At 46.8% G+C, this 19,205-nt stretch overlaps 1 protein-coding gene across 2 annotated transcripts in view; it reads left to right on the top strand.

Annotated features, from left to right (window-relative positions):
* The window catches only part of LOC129700246 (inactive ubiquitin carboxyl-terminal hydrolase 53-like), a 107,501-nt gene that overhangs the window by 71,235 nt on the left and 17,061 nt on the right, over positions 1-19,205 (top strand). For both annotated transcript variants that reach the window (XM_055640559.1, XM_055640551.1), the window contains 4 exons: positions 572-742; positions 3,845-3,979; positions 5,782-6,445; positions 7,872-7,942. In XM_055640559.1, the coding sequence (XP_055496534.1) occupies positions 572-742; positions 3,845-3,979; positions 5,782-6,445; positions 7,872-7,942 (1,041 nt within the window). The remainder of the gene's footprint in view (positions 1-571; positions 743-3,844; positions 3,980-5,781; positions 6,446-7,871; positions 7,943-19,205) is intronic.

The following is a 19,205-nucleotide window of genomic DNA, read 5'->3' as shown; positions in this document are numbered from 1 at the left end:
CAGTCGGTATACGTCGATTTCTGATGACGTCACTTACGTGACGTCGGGCATCATTCAGTCTGTTTTTCATTTGGTCCGTTTTTCATTCCAGGTATTTTAATGTATTTTAACCCATTTTTTGTAGTGGAGCTAAAAGGAGTGCCTCTTACTGCTCCACGGCACCACCGGAAGTTCTCCTATATCTGCTGCAATGCTTGACAACCATCTTTACTATCTACAATGCCACCCACCTTTGTGTTGCACTAATGTTTTTTTAAATGTGAGCAGTGAAGATCTTCCATTGTGAAAGGGGTCGACAGATAAAGTTCAAATCATACATCCATTTTAGACTATTGTTCTCCCTAAAATGAAATGCAGAATGCTATGCCATGATAAAGAGCTCCTGTTTACTGTTTTTGACTTGAAAGTGTATCTGTTGCTGATTGGTTTCCAAAAATAATTTATTTCATTTTTGTGTACATGGTTATTTTAATTTACACATTTGGAAACATTATTAAACTATCAGTTGGACCTTTTAACCTGATGATCACCTTTGGAATCCAACATCATCTTTGCATATTTTATAAAACAGAAAAAGAAATGAAAATTCCTGCAACCAGAGTATATGACCACGAGAAGGAGAACGGAGCTGAAGGACATTCATCAAAAGTTAAGGGCCCAAAACTGCCTCCAAAACAACCATCTGATGCGAAAGGTGGTTTCCAAAGAGGTTACATTCAAGATAGCAGAGGTCGAGGTCTGAGTAAGTATTTTATTAACGTGATTTTTATAGCTAAATTTCAGCACCTTAAAGCAAGTTTTTTTTTTTTTCTTTTTTCTTTGCAACATCTCCAGTTAATTTTTGGGCAAGTTGCTAAATGGAAACTGTTGATTATTATTCAGAGAATGCATTTTACAACTGATTTACTTTTTTTGATCTTGAGATATTTCAATAGTAGTTCAAATTCAATGTGCGTGTTTCACCTGACCTTTCCATTACTCGGCTATAACCAGAATGTGGAAACAGGTTGTGAAATGTCCTGCAGGAGGTGAATATCTGGCATGTCAATGTTAATCCCTGATGATTTATAGCTAGTTACTTTGCATCCATTTCATTCATACTCCAAAACCTTGTCTATCATTATGGGGACTTCAGCAATGCTAGTTTGAAGGTGATGTTTCTGAACTACCATCAGCAATATAGCAAAGAGACAATTTGGGGACTAAACTGACAGCTCAGAGGTGACCCTGCACTTGTAACATGGTTTGCATGCCATCACTTCCTAAAAGTAAAACTTAGCAGCTCAACAAACAACAGTGCATCACTCCCGAATGGGCACGCTGCTTTCTATTATTTCATGAGCTCCAAAGACCCTGAGAACACAGTCTCTGAATTTGACATCAGAAGATCCTTCCATGGGTGAACCCTTAAAGTGCCCAGCTCTGATGGAGTACCTAACCAATATTCTCAAAACCTGGCTGGAGTTTTCGGGACATCTTCAACCCCTCATTACTACATTCCAAGGTCCCCACCTGCTTTATAAGGACAAATTTAACACTGATGACCAAGAAGAGGAAAATAACATTGCAACAACTACAGACTGGTGACACTCTCATCCATTGTGATAAAGTGTTTTGAAAGGTGGGTCATGATGCAAGTCAACTCCTACTTCAGTATTAACCTGGAACCACTTCAATTTGCCTACCATTACAACAATCAACAGCTGTTGTGATCTTGCTGGACTCCACTCTGTGCTAGACCACTTGGACAATAGACAATAGGCGCAGGAGTAGGCCATTTGACACCGAGCCAGCACTGCCATTCACTGCGATCATGAATGATCATCCACAATCAGTACCCTGTTCCTGCCTTCCCCCCATATCCCCTGACTCTGCTATCTTTAAGAGCTCTACCTAACTCTCTTGAAAGTATCCAGAGAACCAGCCACCACTGCCTTCTGAGGCAGAGAATTCCACAGATTCAAAACTCTATGGGTGAAAAAGTGTTTCCTCATCTCCGTTCTAAATGCCTTACTCCTTATTCTTAAGCTGTGGCTCCTGGTTCTGGACTTCCCCAACATCAGGAACATGTTTCCTGCCTCTAGCATGTCCAAACCCTTAATAATCTTATACATTTCAATGAGATCCCCCCTCTTCCTTCTAAATTCCAGAGGATACCAGCCCAGTCACTCCATTCTCTCATCATATGACAGTCCCGCCATCCCGGGAATTAACCTCGTGAACCTTCGCTGCACTCCCTCAATAGCAAGAATGTCCTTCCTCAAATTTGGAGATCAAAACCGTACACAATACTCCAGGTGTGGTCTCACTAGGCAGAAGGACCTCTTTGCTCCTATACTCGACTCTTCTTGTTATTAAGGCCAACATGCCATTCGCTTTCTTCACTGCCTGCTGTACCTGCATGCTTACTTTCATTGACTGACGAACAAGAACGGGGAGATGTCATTGACTTCAGCTTAGCAGTCAATACCATCATCCCTTATAAACCCGTCATAAAACTTGGGGAACTGGGTCGCCGCTCCTAACTTGGATGCTGCAGAATCGGTATGGGTAGAACTGTGAAATAGCCCAAGGCAGAAAAAGCTTGTTGGAGTTGTATACAGACCACCAAATAGCAATAGGGAGGTTGGGGACAGCATCAAGCAGGAAATGATGGATGCATGTAGCAAAGGTACAGCAGTTATCATGGGTGACTTTAAACTTTAATCTACATAGATTGGGCCAAGCAAATTGGTAGCAGCGCTGAGGAGGAGGATTTCCTAGAATGTATGCACGGTGGCTTTTTAAACCAATATGTAGAAGAACCTACTAGAGGACAGGCCGGTTATTTACAATATATTAACAATTTAGACGAGGGAATTAAATGTGACATCTCCAAGTTTGCGGATGACATAAAGCTGGGTGGCAGTGTGAGCTGTGATGAGGATGCTATGAGGCTGCAGAGTGACTTGGATAGGTTGGGTGAGTGGACAGATGCATGGCAGATGCAGTATAATGTGGATAATGTGAGGTTATCCACTTTGGTGGTAAGAACAGGAAGGCAGATTATTATCTGAATGGTGTTGGATTAGGAAAAGGGGAGGTGCAACAAGACCTGGGTATGCTTGTATATCAGTCACTGAAAGTAAACCTGCAGGTACAGCAGACAGTGAAGAAAGCTAATGGCATGTTGGCCTTTATTGCAAGAGGATTTGAGTTTAGGAGCAAGGTGGTCCTACTGCAGTTGTGTAGGGCCCTGGTGAGATGGCACCTGGAGTATTGTGTGCAATTTTGGTCTCCTAATTTGAGGAAGGACATTCTTGCTATTGAGGGAGTACAGCGTAGGTTCGCCAGGTTAATTCCCGGGATGGCGGGTTCACCAGAGATTTGAATGCTCAAGAACGAAGGTGGCTGCAAAAAGTGGCGGACAATTTGTGGGTTGTGTAAAACAATTTCACTGTGCCATGCGTGACAATAAAAGAACCATTGACCCACCTCGAGAAAGCAGTAGTTGCAAATGTGAATTTTTTTGTGATTTTATAAGTGGCGCACAGTTATTTCCTTTGGTGTGCTCAATTCTGTTTTATTTGGTCTCTTCTCAATCTCATAATAATGCCAAAATCAGGAGGTTATGTATCATACATCCTGATACTTAAAATGTCATTGAGTATGTTTGTTGGCCAACAGGTTAGAACATTGTAAACTCATTAACCAGAAAATTTAAGGGCAGGAGCTTTCCTACTTTAATCCTTGTAACTTGAGACCATATTTTGCAATGTAAGAAGGAATAGTTATACGGTCTCTTTCCCTTTTGGGTGAAAGCTCGTGAAGCATACTGCATTGAATTTTTTTTTTTTTTGAACAGTTAAAATGTTTCCTGACGATTCATCATTTTGGTCAAAGGAGCATGCCCAAAAGCCACAGAATGGAAGGAACCTGCCACATACCCAGAAAAAAGAAAATGATAAACCAACAAGAAACGACTATGCCAAGCAAAGAGGTTATTGCCTTTTTTTAACTCAAGGATTCAAAACTCCTTTGTTTTTGCAAAATAAAGACACTTTGCCAGAGTAATTTCATTGGGTCAGGCAACATCTCTGGAGAACATGCATAGGTGACATTTCGTGTTGAGAACCTTCATATATTTTTTATATATATACACACACACACACACACACACACACACACACACACACACACACACACACACACACACACACACACACACACACACACACACACACATATATATATGTGTGTGTGTGCCTGTATGTATATGTGCCTGTGTGTGTATATATGTGTGCGTGTGTATTACATAAAAATATTTTTTTTTAATTTTAAAAGCAGGCAATGGATAATTGAAAAACAAGAAACTGCAGGTGCTAGAGTCCTGAACTGTAGAATGTTGGCGGGTCAGACAACATCAGTGTAGAGAATGAATAAATTACATTTCTGATCAGGACCCTTGTTCAGTTAATGGAGTAGTTAGAAAGCTGGAAAAGAGGTAGTGGTGGGGCAATGCCTGGTAAGTAATGGGTGAATTCAGGGGAGGGGAGGGGAGAATTGGCAGATGCGTGGAGATAGTGATAAAGGTAAGAGTATGACAGGGGAGGAGTGTGTGAATCTGTGTCTCATCTGGAGGGACTGCTGAGATCCCTGAACAGAAGTGTGAAAGTTGGTGTAGGGACTGGTGTTACATCACCTGCAGTTGCCAGGGAAAGTAACTGGGGAGGGGATGTTTTGGGTGGGAAGAGATGAGTGAACCAAGGAGTTATGGAGAGAGAGTTCTCTATGAAAAGAGAAAAAGGGTGGGGGCAGGGAAATAATTGATGGATCGTTGATTTGTATTAACAGCAGTGAAGGAAGTACACATTTGTGTACAGAAGTTGCCATAGCAGATCACTTAATCAGAAAATACTGAACATATCAAAATACTTTAAATTGTGTTTTAGCATATGGCGTAACAAGATTATTGTTAAAAGCTTACAGATGCATATTTCCCATTAAAAAAAATTAAGATGCTAAAATGTGATTTTTTTTAACAACTGTATAAATGCTACATACATATGAGAAAATATTTTATTAAAATGGGAATAGACAGTTCTACCTAAATGTGAGGAGTTTGCAGATTATCCTTGTCGATTTCCTGGTATTCTGGCTTCAGCCTAAGCGGTGACATTTTCGCTCACCACTAGATGCAGCAATCCCAATATTTCCTGTGGACTGGAGCAATCAATGGGGCAGCGAAAACCTCTGCATTCATTCGAGGATTCGGAGAGGGTGTGCAGAATCCTTGTCGATTTCCTGGTATTCTGGCTTCAGCCTAAGCGGTGACATTTTCGCTCACCACTAGATGCAGCAATCCCAATATTTCCTGTGGACTGGAGCAATCAAATGGGGCAGCGAAAACCTCTGCAGCCCTCCCATCATTTAACCAGAGAATTCTAATCTTTAAATTAGGCCCCAACCAAGTGTATGAGAGACAGCAGCCCTGTGAAGAAAGGTGTCATTATATTCTTATTTAATCTTTTAGTTAGGGTCAATTGCTTTAACTAAATGTATAGGTGAGCTTTGTAAGTGTTTGCAAATAAAACTGCATAAGAGTTGAGGGGGGAGGAAGGGGCATGTGTTTGCTGTGTTGAAGTGCTGGGGGGGGGGGCAGGCTTTTGGTTGCACCACGTTAATTTTAGAAAAAAAAATGATATAATGAAGATGTCGGGATCCATGCTTAGTCACAAACATGACTTTTCAATATTGTGGACCAATATATTTATTTGCTTACATTGTGATTATTTTCTTTAGAGGAGAAATCTTCCAAATCCGGGACACCACACCTTGGTAACGGCGCAAGGCATTTTTGGGATCAACACGTATACAGTAGTCAAGGAAAAGGACATTTAAGCGAAGGTGGAAGTGCTCCGCACATCAGGACAACATCAGATTCAGTTCCACATAAAAATAAAAACAGTGGTTTTACTGGATATGATACTGATAGTAGTCAAGAATCAAGGGACAAAGGCAATGGTAGAAGTAGAAATAAGGGTAAGGTATGGAAACCCTCACGGGAAACACTGAACGTGGATAGTATTTTTGAGGAAGGGAGTAAGAGACAAAACAGTCCAAAGCACAAATCAAACGCTGCTCAGCAGATGCTACATAGCAAAGGACAGAATCCTAATGATTTATTGAATGAGAAACGAAAACACAAAGGATTAATAACAATATATGAAGATGAATGCAAACACGGAAATGGAACTTCTTCATTAGAAGTTGATGGAAAAGCAAATCCAAAAAATGAAAACAAATGTGAAAACTTAAAAATCCATAGCTCTGGTTATAGGGCACAGAAAGTGGAATCTGGTCATGAAAGCAGCAGTTTGGTCAATGATGCCGACCCCGACTCTCAAAGTGTGGAGATTTTTAGTGGAAAGCACAGGACGAATAACCAAGATGCACTTTCCAACAGGTAGTATTTGTTTTTAAATTGATCTTATGTTAAAAGTTTAAAGCACAGGTGCACAACCTTTTATCCGAAAGCCTTGGGACCAGACACTTCTCGGATTTCGGAATTTTTCGGATTTCGGAATGGAAGATTTTTAGCGTAGATTAGGTAGGTAGCGCGGGCGGCTTGAAAAGTTGGAGCAGCTGCCTCCTCCCGGGAGACCGGGGAATCATTGTAAATCATTGCTTAAATGTTAGTCAGTTAGTTTGGAGGGATTTTATGTGGTGGTGGGGGGGGGGGTGAAGGGGAAACTTTAATTCTTAGTCCCCTACCTGGTCGGAGAGGCGGGCAGCGGGGCAATGCCTTACCGGGTCGCCGTACAGTAAGCTCCGGAGCGCTGTGGCTGCCGACTCCCAACATCGCGGAGCTGGGGTTGCGGGCGTCCGGCCGCGGGCGGCGCCGTTGTAGCTCCGACCCCGGCAACTCTACCCCTGGCTGCGCGGCGCTCCAAATCCAGCGCCGCCCGCGACCGGACGCCCGCAGCCCCAGCTCCGCGATGTTGGGAGTCGGCGGCCACAGCGCTGGGATACTAGTGGGGAGCACGCAATGCCTTACCGGGTCACTGTGCGGTAAGCTCCGGAGCGCTGTGGCCACCGACTCCCAACATCGCGGAGCTGGGGCTGCGTGCGTCCGGTCGCTGGCGGCGCTGGATTTGGAGCGCCGCGCAGCCAGCGGTAGAGTTTGCCGGGGTCGGAGCTATAACCGGCGCCGTCCGCGGCCGGAAGCCCGCAGCTCCAGCTCCGCGATGTTGGAAGCTGGCGGCCACTGCGCTCCGGAGCTTACTGTACGGCGACCCGGTAAGGCATTGCCCGCTCCTCGCCTCTCCGACCAGGTAGGGGACTAAGAATTAAAGTTTCACCCCCCACCCCCCCTCTTCACATAAAAGCCCTCCAAACTAACTGACTAACATTTAAGCAATGATTTACAGATGTTTAAGTGTCTCCCTAGTCTCCAGGGAGGAGGCAGCCGCTACAGTAGTACAGACCTGGGTTGACCGTGGGTCGTTTTAGGTCAAGTTTGACGCCAAACGCGAGCTTTGGTGTGCAGACGACATCCTGGAAAAAATGACCGGTTTTCGGAGCTTTTCGGTTTCCGGAACTCCAGATAAAAGGTTGTGCACCTGTATAACGTAAATGAAGTAGTAAAATTGTAGTTTATCTTTTTTTCCATTTTGTGCCATTTTGTATGCAGGATCATTTTCCATTGTAAAATAATGGTGCAGATCACTAGTTGTGTGCATTTGAGTATATTATAAATGTGCATGATGTAGATTAAAGTCAAAACATCAAATTAATTTAAAATATTGTCTGTAGTGATTGTCAAAGTAAAGATTGTTGAATTAACATGTTGATACAACATGTATCTAAATCTTCTATGTTATGTATTTTAGGAATCCAATAACATCAATCAAAACTGACAGAAGTCTTAATCTGCCCATTAATAGGTTTCCAGATAACGAAGGTAAGGTTTGTTGTCAATTGGCACGTTAATCTTATAGAATTTGCAGCCATCAGCTTTAGTGCAACAACATTACTATAAGTTGTAAAGACCCTATGAAATGGGGCTATAAGCAGTTTTGAAAAATTACAGCATGCAAAATTTCACATATACGAGTTCTCAAAATTATATGCAACATTGAGGAGAAATGTTGAAGTTTGCTGTTGTTATATGGATTTAATTCTAAAGAATAGAATGCATAATAATAAAAGATATCTGCATCGTATGCATTTTCAATACTCAATCAACTATATTGATCTTAATATAATTTTCAGTCCGTCTTGGCATCATGTTTGGCACAGATATGGGCCGGCATTTTGTAGTGCTGTAATGTTCCATGTTCTATTTTTTCAACTTCTGCAGTTGGTTTTATTTTTAAACCTAAATTCTCAATAGTGGAGAGGGGGTAGAGAGATAGGGGGGTAGAGATGGACAGTGAGGGGGATAGAAAGGGAGAGGATGGGGTAGAGAGGGGGGGGGGGGGGGGGAGGGAGGGGATGGGTAGAGAGGGAGAGGGGCAGAGAGGGAGGGGGGTAGAGACCCCACCCCATCTCATTTCCCTCATCCTCCTCCCCTCACTCCCATTCCCTGCCCCAGCACCTACGCAGGTCGAAGCTGAACCCAACTTCGGATTTATTTGCATTTATATTTTCTAATTATTATGATCATCAGACAGGATCAGAATTAGGCAGTTCAGCCCATTGAATCTGCCCTGCCATTCCATCATGGCCGATCATTTTTCCTTTTCAATCCCACACACTTACGAATCAAGAACCTATCAATCTTTACTTTAATAATACCCAATGACAAAGCCATCAATGCTACTCGTATGTTAATCCAATCATCCCAGGATAATTGTCGTAAACCACCTCTGAACCCACTCTGACCCCAGCACATCCTTCCTCGGATTAATGACATTAAACTGCTCTCAGTATTCAAAATGGTGGCTGACCAGCACCTTAAAGCCTCACCATTACATCCTTGTTTTTATATAGTAATCTGCTCAATATGAATGTTAACATTGCATTTGCCTTCCTTGCTACTGACTCAACCAGCAATTTAACTTTTCGGGAATTCTGCACCAGCACTCCCAAGTCCCTTTGCACTTCCGATTTACTGAACAGTGTATATTTTCTTTGATACTAAACACTCTGTCATCTTCCCCTTTCCGGATCTCTTTCTGTCTAGTACCAGCAATATTTGTGTATCAATTTCTGTCAGATTAGATCATCCTGATAAATCCGTTGGCCATATTGAGAGACCATATTGTGGGAGTTCCAAAAAGGAGTATTCAAATTATTCCTACTTCCTAGCTCTCAGTTAATTGACTGGTAGTATATGACACATTACAGTCGGTTTGATTTATTTCTATAAGCATTAAAGGTTTGTATCTTCAAAACACTTTCAACCAGGGAGCTTGGGCAAAGCGCATTTATTTTAAATCAATGCCCCCTTATTGAACATTCTGCAAAGGTGAAATGGTGCCTTGCTAATTTTAGATACTTCAAATAAAGAATCCCCTTTATCTCTATTCCAAAAGAAAGAAACCTCTTTCTGACAACTTTTCCGCACAGTTATAATTCTCTAAATATTGGGATGTTTTCTGTACTCTGGTACTATCGCTTTTTCATGCAGTATGATGATCAGAACTATGCATGGTTCATTAATTAATTATCTAGATTGGGTTACTTTAAGTCAGCAACTCGAAAGAGAACCAATAGCTAACGATACTGTGGAGGTAGGTTGGCATGTTCACAAACTACGTGCCTGAGGCTTAATTACTACTCACTATGGCTCCTCTTTGCCTGATCGTTGCAGCAGTGAGGCCTCCAGATGAATTCGATCTGACAGATCACAAGATATTAATGTGACCATGGAAATTACACTCAAATTGACCAGGAAGTTAGAATACATGGAACACACGGCATCCAATTTCTTGTATAATTGCAGCAGCATTCCATTCTTCCATTTCAGTCAATAATGCAAATTTACTTCAGTTGCTGTCTTGCTACCTTATCTGTGTTATACGGATATCTTAATCGGTGGGCATGTGATCTAAGATCCTTCTATTAATAAATGATTGTGTATTTCCTTGTCTTGGTGTAATAAATCTCTAGGATATATTACATTTTTCTGAATCAAACCATTTCTCACTTTTTCTATCGCCTCCAAACCTAATTGTGACTTCTACTTGTGAAGACCCAAGAAAGCAAATGCTAGAACCAAGACCAACAAACAATCCATTGGAGGAACTCAATTGGTAGAGCAGCATCTGTGGAGGCAAATGAGCAGCTGATGTTTCAAGGCCGGTTGAAGTGTTCCAGCTGAAACATCAAATATCCGTTATTATCCGCAGGTGCTGCTCAACCCGTTGAATGCTTCCAGATTGTTTACGGATTCAATGGGTGTCTAAATTATTCATTTAAAATATACCATATTTACCATTAAATTAATGAACTAATGAAAAATATGTGATGTTGATGACTGTCCCTGATTAGCTCAGACTTTTCCAAATGGCAGAAAATCTTAAGATTTAAAGTCATTTGATATGCTCCACGCACATCTGATAATGAAAAGTCAGATGATTTTTCCTCCAGTTTGAGTGAGATGTCAGTTAGGGGAGGGTGAAGGGTGGGGGGAAGCAAGTGGGGAGAGGAAATGTATAAGAAGCTGCATGCGTGGATGCGAGGAGATTCAGCTTTTTACTGGGATGAAATGCATAAAAAGTAAATTTGAAAGGGAGGTTGCAGCAAAGGTGCAAGAGATGAAAGATGTATTTGTAATGCTGGAGGGTTATTTCACTTGGGGACCAGCACGGAAAGGAGGAAATTAGAAGTGACTGGCAACTGGATGCATTCCGAGCAAGGAAGAAATGTGGATGCGGGGAAAAATGACTAAATGGCAGTTTGAGGTCGTGAAGTGGTTGGAGGAAAAACATTTGCAAGATACCAAGAATTATGCATGGAAACCTGGAACTAATGGTTCACTTGTATATAGGTAGTTGCCTCTTTTTGAATGATTTGCCATTTGAAATTGTCTTTTAAAACACCACCAGTGAAGAAGTTCTGTTCTATCAAAAATATTGGTTAGACTAACTGGTTTTTGGGATATGACGAATGAATTTAACGGTAACGAGTTAATTATTCCTAGAGAACACAAAGCAAATTAATATGCTGTAGTGTTCTGTGTACATTGCATTAGTCAATTAGACACACCAAGACATGACATCTGACTATTTTAGGGGTTATCCAAGCAGCAGATCATGCTTCCCTGTAAAAATTGTTTGCTGCTTTTAGCCATGGTTGATTATCTATGTCAGCAGAAGAGAAAAATAACATTTCTATTTATAAGCGTGGAATTCTTTGTGAAGTCATCTTGGCCTTGGGCAAGAAGGCAATGCCAAAATGATATTTATTCTCTAATCAGTATTTGCTGGACTTTGCTGCCTCCAAGCGTTGAATATATATTAATGCTTCATAATAAATAATACATTAACAGGAGGCAAGGAATAGTAGAAGACCGTCCTCTACTGATTTGTGAGAATTTCTCTGAATATCATATATCTATCTGTATACTTTTAAAACTGTGTGTGTCTGTCTGTGTGTCATTTTGCGTGTGAAACGTATCTCCTCGAAAACCAGACGCAAAAACGCAGAGGTTTTTACAATTTCGGTAGGAATTTAACTTCAGAAATCCACTCCGTGGTCAATTATTTCCCCAGATTTTGCGCTGAACTTCTCATAAGTTCTGCAGCTCCGTTCCGCTACCCTCCCATCCCCTGCGCGCTCATTCCAGCTGTGGGTTTCCAGAGAGTCAGAAGCTGGTGCTGCTTTGCTGTCAACGCTCGCTCCTGGGCGAACGCGTCTTGCCTTAGCGGCTTTAAAGGGCTGTTGTCAGCTGACAGTTATCAACGGCTGCGGGCGTCGCGAGGCCTAGTTACGTCATCACCCCACCCCTGACGCGCGGACATTTGGCTCTCTGACTCCTTCTCGAACGAGCAAGTTCTGCAGATCCGGAGGACAGGCGAGATCCTGGGGAGGGGGAGTGGGGGTGCTTGAGGGAGAGGGGGGAATGGGGGAGGTGAGGAGGGATAGTGTGGGAATAGAGGGAGAGGAGTGGGGGTGAAAGGGAGTGGGGAATAGATAGGCTGCCCCAACCCCTCTCCCTCCCCTCTCTCCCACTCCCTCCCCTCTCTCCCACTCCCTCCCCTCTCTCCCACTCCCTCCCCTCTCTCCCCCATCTCTCCCCCCCTCTCCCCCTCTCCCCCCATCTCTCTCTCCCCCCCATCTCTCCCCCATCTCTCCCCCCTCCCCCTCTCCTCCCCCCCTCGCGCCCCCCTCTCTCTTCCCCCATCTCTCCCCCCATCTCTCCCCCCTCTCTCCCTCTCTTTCTCCTTCTCTCTCTCTCCCCCCATCTCTCCCTCTTTCTCTCTCTCCTCTCTCTCTCCCCATCTCCCTATCTCTCCCCCTCTCTCTCCCTTTCTCTCCCCATCTCTCTCCCCCATCTCTCCCTCTTTCTCTCTTCTCTCTCTCTCCCCCATCTCCCCATCTCTCTCCCCCATCTCTCCCCCCCATCTCCCCCCCCATCTCTCCCCCCCATCTCTCTCCCCCCCCCCCTCTCTCCCCCCCTCTCCCCCCTCCCCCCCCCCATCTCTCCCCCCCCATCTCTCCTCCCCCCATCTCTCCCCCCCCTCTCTCCCCCCATCTCTCCCCCCCCATCTCCCCCTCCCCCCATCTCTCCCCCCATCTCTCTCCCCCCATCTCTCCCTCCCCCCATCTCTCCCCCCCCATCTCCTCTCCCCCCCCTCTCTCCCCCCCATCTCTCCCCCCCATCTCTCCCCCCCCCCCTCTCCCCCCCCCATCTCTCCCCCCCCCATCTCTCTCCCCCCCCATCTCTCCCCCCCCCCTCTCCCCCCCTCCTCTCCCTCCCCCCTCTCTCCCCCCATCCCCCCCCCATCTCTCCCCCCCTCTCTCCCCCCCCATCTCTCCCCCCCCCCTCTCTCTCCCCCCCATCCTCTCCCCCCCATCTCCCCCCCCCATCTCTCCCCCCCCCCCCTCTCCTCCCCCCCCCCCTCTCCCCCCCCCCGCTCTCCCCCTCTCTCCCCCTCCCCCCCTCCCCCCCCTCTCTCTCTCTCTCTCTCTCCTCTCTCCCCCCCCCCTCTCTCTGGGGTCTGAGGTTTACCCCCCCCCCCCTCTCTCTCCCCCCCCCATCTCTCCCCCCCCATCTCTCCCCCCCCATCTCTCCCCCCCCATCTCTCCCCCCCATCTCTCTCTCCCCCCCTCCCCATCCCCACCCCCCCCCCCTCCCCTCTCCTCCTCCCCCCCCCTCCCCCCCCCTCTCCCTCCCCCCATCTCTCCTCCCCCATCTCTCCTCCCCCCCCTCTCCCCCCCCATCTCTCCCCCCCCTCTCCTCCCCCCCATCTCTCCCCCCCATCTCTCTCCCCCCATCTCTCCTCCCCCCTCTCTCTCCCCCCCATCCTAACCTCCCCCCCCCCCCCCTCTCCCCCCCCATCTCTCCCCCCCCCCTCTCTCTCCCCTCCCCCCCCCCATCTCCCCCCCCCCCTCTCCTCCCCCCCCATCTCTCCCCCCCCTCTCTCCCCCCCCCCTCCTCTCTCCCCCCCCATCTCTCCCCCCCCCATCCCCCCCCCCCCCCCATCTCCCCCCCCCACTCTCCCCCCCCCCATCTCTCCCCCCCCCATCTCCCCCCCCCCCCCCCCCCCCCTCCCCCCCCCCCTCCTCCCCCCCCCCCTCTCCCCCCCCCCCATTCTCTCCCTCCACTTGCTCCCCCTCCCCCCCCCCCCCCCTCTCTCCCCCCCTCTCTCCCTCTCTCTCCCCCCCCCCCATCCTCCCTCCCCCCTCTCTCTCTCTCTCTATCTCTCTCTCTCTCTCCCTCTCCCTTTGTCTCTCTCTCTCTATCTATCTGCCTCTCTCTCTCTCTCCCTCTCCATCTCTCTCTCTCCCTCCCCATCTCTCTCTCTCCCCCCCCTCTCATCCTCCCCCCATCTCTCTCCCCCCCATCCTCTCTCCCCCCCCATCTCTCTCCCCCATCTCTCTCCCCCCCCCATCTCTCTCCCCCCCTCCTCTCCCCCCCATCTCTTCCCCCCCCCTCTCTCCCCCCCCATCTCCTCCCCCCCCCCCCATCTCTCTCCCCCCCCCCATCTCTCCCCCCCCCCCCATCTCTCCCCCCCCCCATCCCCTCCCCCCCCCCCCATCTCTCTCCCCCCCCCCCATCTCTCTCCCCCCTCCCATCTCCTCTCTCCCCCCCCCTCTCCCCCCCCATATCTCTCCCCCCCCATATCTCTCCCCCCCATCTCTCTCCCCCCCCATACTCCCCCTCTCCCCCTCTCTCTCCCCCCCCCCCATCTCTCCCCCCCCTCTCTCTCCCCCCCCCCATCTCTCTCTGCCCCCCCCCCCCCCCCCCCCCACCCCTCTCTCCCCCCCCCCCCCCACCTCTCTCCCACCCACCCACCCCTCCCCCCCCCCCCCCCCCCTCTCTCTCTCTCCCCCCCCCCCCCCCCCCCCCCCCCCCGGTGAAATCTCTGCTCTCCGCGAGAGAGTGGGGGTGGATCTAATGATCGAGGGCGCCGATTGGACGAGAGAGACGTCAGCCAGCAGGCAATGGGAGCGGTACATGATTCAGCGCAATGATTGGAGGAGGGAGGAGTGGGGGGGGTCGGGGACTGAGGATAGAGTGCGGTGATTGGAGTGTTTTGGCCTCCACAGCCTTCTGTGGAAATGAATTCCAAAAATTCATCACCCTCTGACTAAAGAAATTCCTCCATCTCCTTCCTAAAGGAATGGCCTTTAAATCTGAGGCTATGACCTCCGGGTCCTAGACTCTCCCAGTAGTGGAAACATCCTCTCAACATCCATTCTAACCAGGCCTTTCACCTTTCGGTAAGTTTCAATAAGGATACCCCTCATCCTTCTAAACTCCAGCGAGTGGAGGCCCGGTGCTGTTACAAACACTCATTCTTGGGATCATTCAAGTAAACCTCCTCTGAACCCTATCCAGTGCCTTGCACATGAAGTTTGCATCTCTCCGCACTGTTGCTTTTTTTCTGGGTTTTTAATATTTCCAGCATCTACAATATTTTGGTTACACTCATTGCTGTACCTAGAGCACTAAATGATAAGAAAGCTGTCTAGGCCAAAGAAAATTTAAGATTTCGTTGAATAGATTTGAAATTTATTCATAGTAATGTTAAATATTGATTTTTTTTTTTTAAATTTAGTATAAGTAATTTGGTAAATGTAAAAGACTGGATCCTTTCCCACCCACCCCTCTCCAATCACCACTTATCACGCAATTACAGCCTGACTGCAAAAGACTGCAGCCTCATCCACGACCCACCCCCTTTGTGCTGCCCAACGTCAATCTGGCCACTTCTCCATCATCGACAATAAAAATAGAGGAGGTGGATTGGCTGTTCAGATGACAGAAAAGCCGGAAATCTCCAGGACCGGACAATGTTTTCCCCCTCTACTCTCAAGCTCTGTGCCGAACAACCAGACATTTTCAATCAGTCCCTGCAAACCTGTACTGTCCCTGCCTGCTTCAAAGTCTCCACTATTGTCCCTGTACTCAAAAAGGCAAGGATTACTGGTCTTAATGACTACAGGCCTGTCGCACTGACCTCTGTAGTCATGAAGACGCTTGCAAGGCTTGTGCTGGACAAGCTGAATAATATCACAAACCGCTGGACCCTCTGCAGTTTGCATACTGGACCAATAGATCTGTGGATGACGCAGTCAACCTGGGCCTGCACTTCAGCCTCCAGCACCTCGACCACCAGGGGACCGATGCGAGGATTTTGTTTGTTGATTTTAGCTGTGGGTCACCAACTTCCTGAAAGACAGGAAGCAGCATGTGAGGCTGGGAAAGCACATCTCGGACCCGCAAACACTCAGCATAGGAGCACCGCGTACTCTCCCCTCTCCCCTCTACCTTCTCCTCTACTCTCTCTACACCTATGGCAGCACCTTCAGGATGGGGAGGAATCTGCCTACAGACAGGAAGTGACACAGCTAGCGTCCTGGTGCCATCGCAACAACATGGAACTCAATGCTTTTAAGATAATGAGTTGATAGTAGACTTTAGGAGAGCTCCCCCTCCCCTCACCCTACTCACCATCAACCACACCACAGTCACATCTGTGGAATCTTTTAAGTTCCTGGGTACCATTATTGCCAAGGACCTTAAATGGGGGGAGGGGGGGGGGGCACCATCGACTCCACAGTCAAAAAGACACAACAGAGGATGTACTTCCTGCGGCAGCTGAGGAAGCACAATCTGCCACAGGCAATGATGGCCATCTATCCTCCATTGACAAACTTACACTGCAAGGGCCAGGAAGCGACCAGGTAAGATCATCTTTGACTCCTCTCACCCTGGCCACAAACTCTTTGAATCACTTGCCTCTGGAAGTCAATTCCGGACTGTCAAAGCTGCCATAGACAGAAATAAAAATAGCTTTTTTCCACGAGTAGTAGCTCTACCAAAAATCTGTTGCCTCCTTTTGCTCTGGTATTTTATTTATGCTTAATCGATAATATTTTATTAATGTTTTATGTGTCATTGCTAAATGTCACTGTATGTCATGTCATTTGGGGGAGGAGCACCAAGGCAAATTCTTTGTATGTGAATATACTTGGTCAATAAACATATTAATTCATTCATTCAAACTGAATAAAATGGATGCTGAAATTGCTGTTTAGTTCTTTTCCACAGTTCCTGGTTAATATTCAGCATTGTAAAGCTCCTTTTTGTAACCATAGCCATTGAATAGCAAATGTACTCCCTCAATAGCAATATCATAATTTAACATCTTTAACATTTGAAGTTGTGAAAGATAAAATCTTGTCTATATGATGGTATAACTGAGAAATTCTTTATTTTATAGACAATAGGTGGAGGAGTACACCCTTCAAGCCAGCACTGCCATTCAATGTGATCATGGCTGATCATCCCCAATCATCACCCCGTTCCTGCCTTCTCCCCATATCCCCTGACTCTGCTATCTTTAAGAGCCCTATCTAGCTCTCTCTTGGAAGCATCCAGAGAGCCTGCCTCCACTGCCCTCTGAGGCAGAGAATTCCACAGACTTACAACTCTCTGTGTGAAATCTAGCGGAGGTAGAGTTTGGGGATTATTCATGATCACATTGAATGGCGGTGCTGGCTCGAATGGCATACTCCTACTCCTGCACCTATTGTCTATTGTATATGCTGGACATTGATTACAAAAGAATAAGGTTTCAAGAATTGCTATGCAAGTTTTTCAAACCTTGCTACATGATGACTAGAGGAGAGCTGATATTTGCTCTTCCTTCAAATAGGAAAGCGCAGATAAGCCTGGCAATTACATGCCAGAGTCTAATATCGATGATAGGAGAATTGTTGGAGAAGTTTCTGAGGGACAAACTCGTATTCACTGGGAAAGGTAGAAATTGATTAGGTGAAGTGTGCAAGGGAGATCATGTCTCACAAATCAAAGTTTTTTTTGAAGTGCTAACTAAGCAAATTAATGAAGGCAGAACAGTTGACATGGTTTACATGGATGGTAGACACAAAATGCCTGAGTAACTCAGCTGGATAAATGTAGTTGGAGACAGTGAGACTGGTAGGAGAACTGGGAAGGGTGGGGGATGGAGAGAGAGGGAAAGCAAGGGCTATTTGAAGTTAGAAATGTCAATATTCATACTGCTGGCGTGCAAGCTACCCAAGTAAAAAATGAGGTGCTGTTTCTCCAATTTGTGCTGGGCCTCACTGACAATGCCCAGGACAGAAAGGTCAGTGTGGGAATGGGAGGGCAAGTTAAAGTGTTGAGCAACCAGGAGATCAGGTAGGTTTAGGTGGATCGAGCGGAAGTGTTCAGCGAAATGATCGCTGAGCCTGTGCTTTGTCTCGCCGAAATACAGGTCCACACCTGGAACACCAGATACAGTAGATGAGGCTGGAGGAGGTGCAAGTGAACCTCTGCCTTACCTGAAAAGACTGTTGGGGTCATCGAATGGAGTCGAGGGGGGAGGTATAGGGACAGATGTTGCATCTCCTGCGGTTGACAATAGACAATAGGTGCAGGAGTAGTCTGCCTCCACCGCCCTCTGAGGCAGAGAATTCCATAGACTCACCACTCTCTGTGAGAAAAAGTGTTTCCTCGTTTCCGTTCTAAATGGCTTACTCCTTATTCTTAAATTGTGGCCCCTGGTTCTGGACTCCCCCAACATCGGGAACATGTTTCCTGCCTCTAGTGTGTCCAAACCCTTAATCTTATATGTTTCAATGAGATTCCCTCTCATCCCTCTAAACTCCAGAGTGTACAAGCCCGGCCGCTCCATTCTCTCAGCATATGACAGTCCCGCCATCCCGGGAATCAACCTTGTAAAACTGCGCTGCACTCCCTCAATAGCAAGAATATCCTTCCTCAAATTAGGATTGGAGGGAAAACTACCTGGTGAGGGGGTGGTTTGGGTGGGAAGGGACAAGTTGACCAGGAAGTTGCGGAGGGAGCAGTCTCTGGAAAGCAGAAAGGGGTGGAGATGAGAAGATGTGGCTAGTGGGGGGATACCTTTGGAAATGGCAAAAATATTGGAGAATTATGTGCTGTAAGCGGGACTGTCTTTGTTACGAATGGGGGGGGGGGGGGGGGGGGCAAGAGTAGTTGTGGGATATTGAAGAGACCCTCATGAAAGCCTCATCTATAATGGAAGATGCACTGTGCAGAAGTCTCACATGCCACTTCAATTACTTCTGTTTTCCAGGGCCCCACTACCTCATCTTTAGATGTTCAGTCATTCTACACCTCCATCCTCCACCAGGAAGATCTTAAACCACTCTGTTCCTCGACCGCAGAACCAGCCAATTTCCGTCCACTAACACTCCTCCACCTGGAATAGCTGATCCTCACCCTTAACAACTTCTTCGACTCCTCCCACTTCCTCCAAATCCAAGGCATAGCTGTGGGCACTCGCATGGGCCCCAGTTTTGTCTGCCTCTTTGTAGGGTACGTCGAACAATCACTGTTCCAGGCGTACACTGACCCTATCCCTGAACTCTACCTCTACTACATTGACGACTGCATCGGTGCTACCTCCTGCACCCATGCAGAACTCACTGGCTTCATTAACTTGATGACTAATTTCCATCCTGCACTCAAATTCACTTGGATCATCTCCAACATTTCCCAACAATTTCTAGATGTCCCCATTCCCTAAAGAATGAGGACA

Source organism: Leucoraja erinacea, chromosome 1, assembly GCF_028641065.1.
Source record: "Leucoraja erinacea ecotype New England chromosome 1, Leri_hhj_1, whole genome shotgun sequence".
In the NCBI taxonomy this organism is placed as follows: domain Eukaryota; kingdom Metazoa; phylum Chordata; class Chondrichthyes; order Rajiformes; family Rajidae; genus Leucoraja; species Leucoraja erinaceus.
The sequence above is the reverse complement of the archived record's forward strand: the minus strand, read 5'-3'. Positions and strand labels throughout refer to the sequence as shown.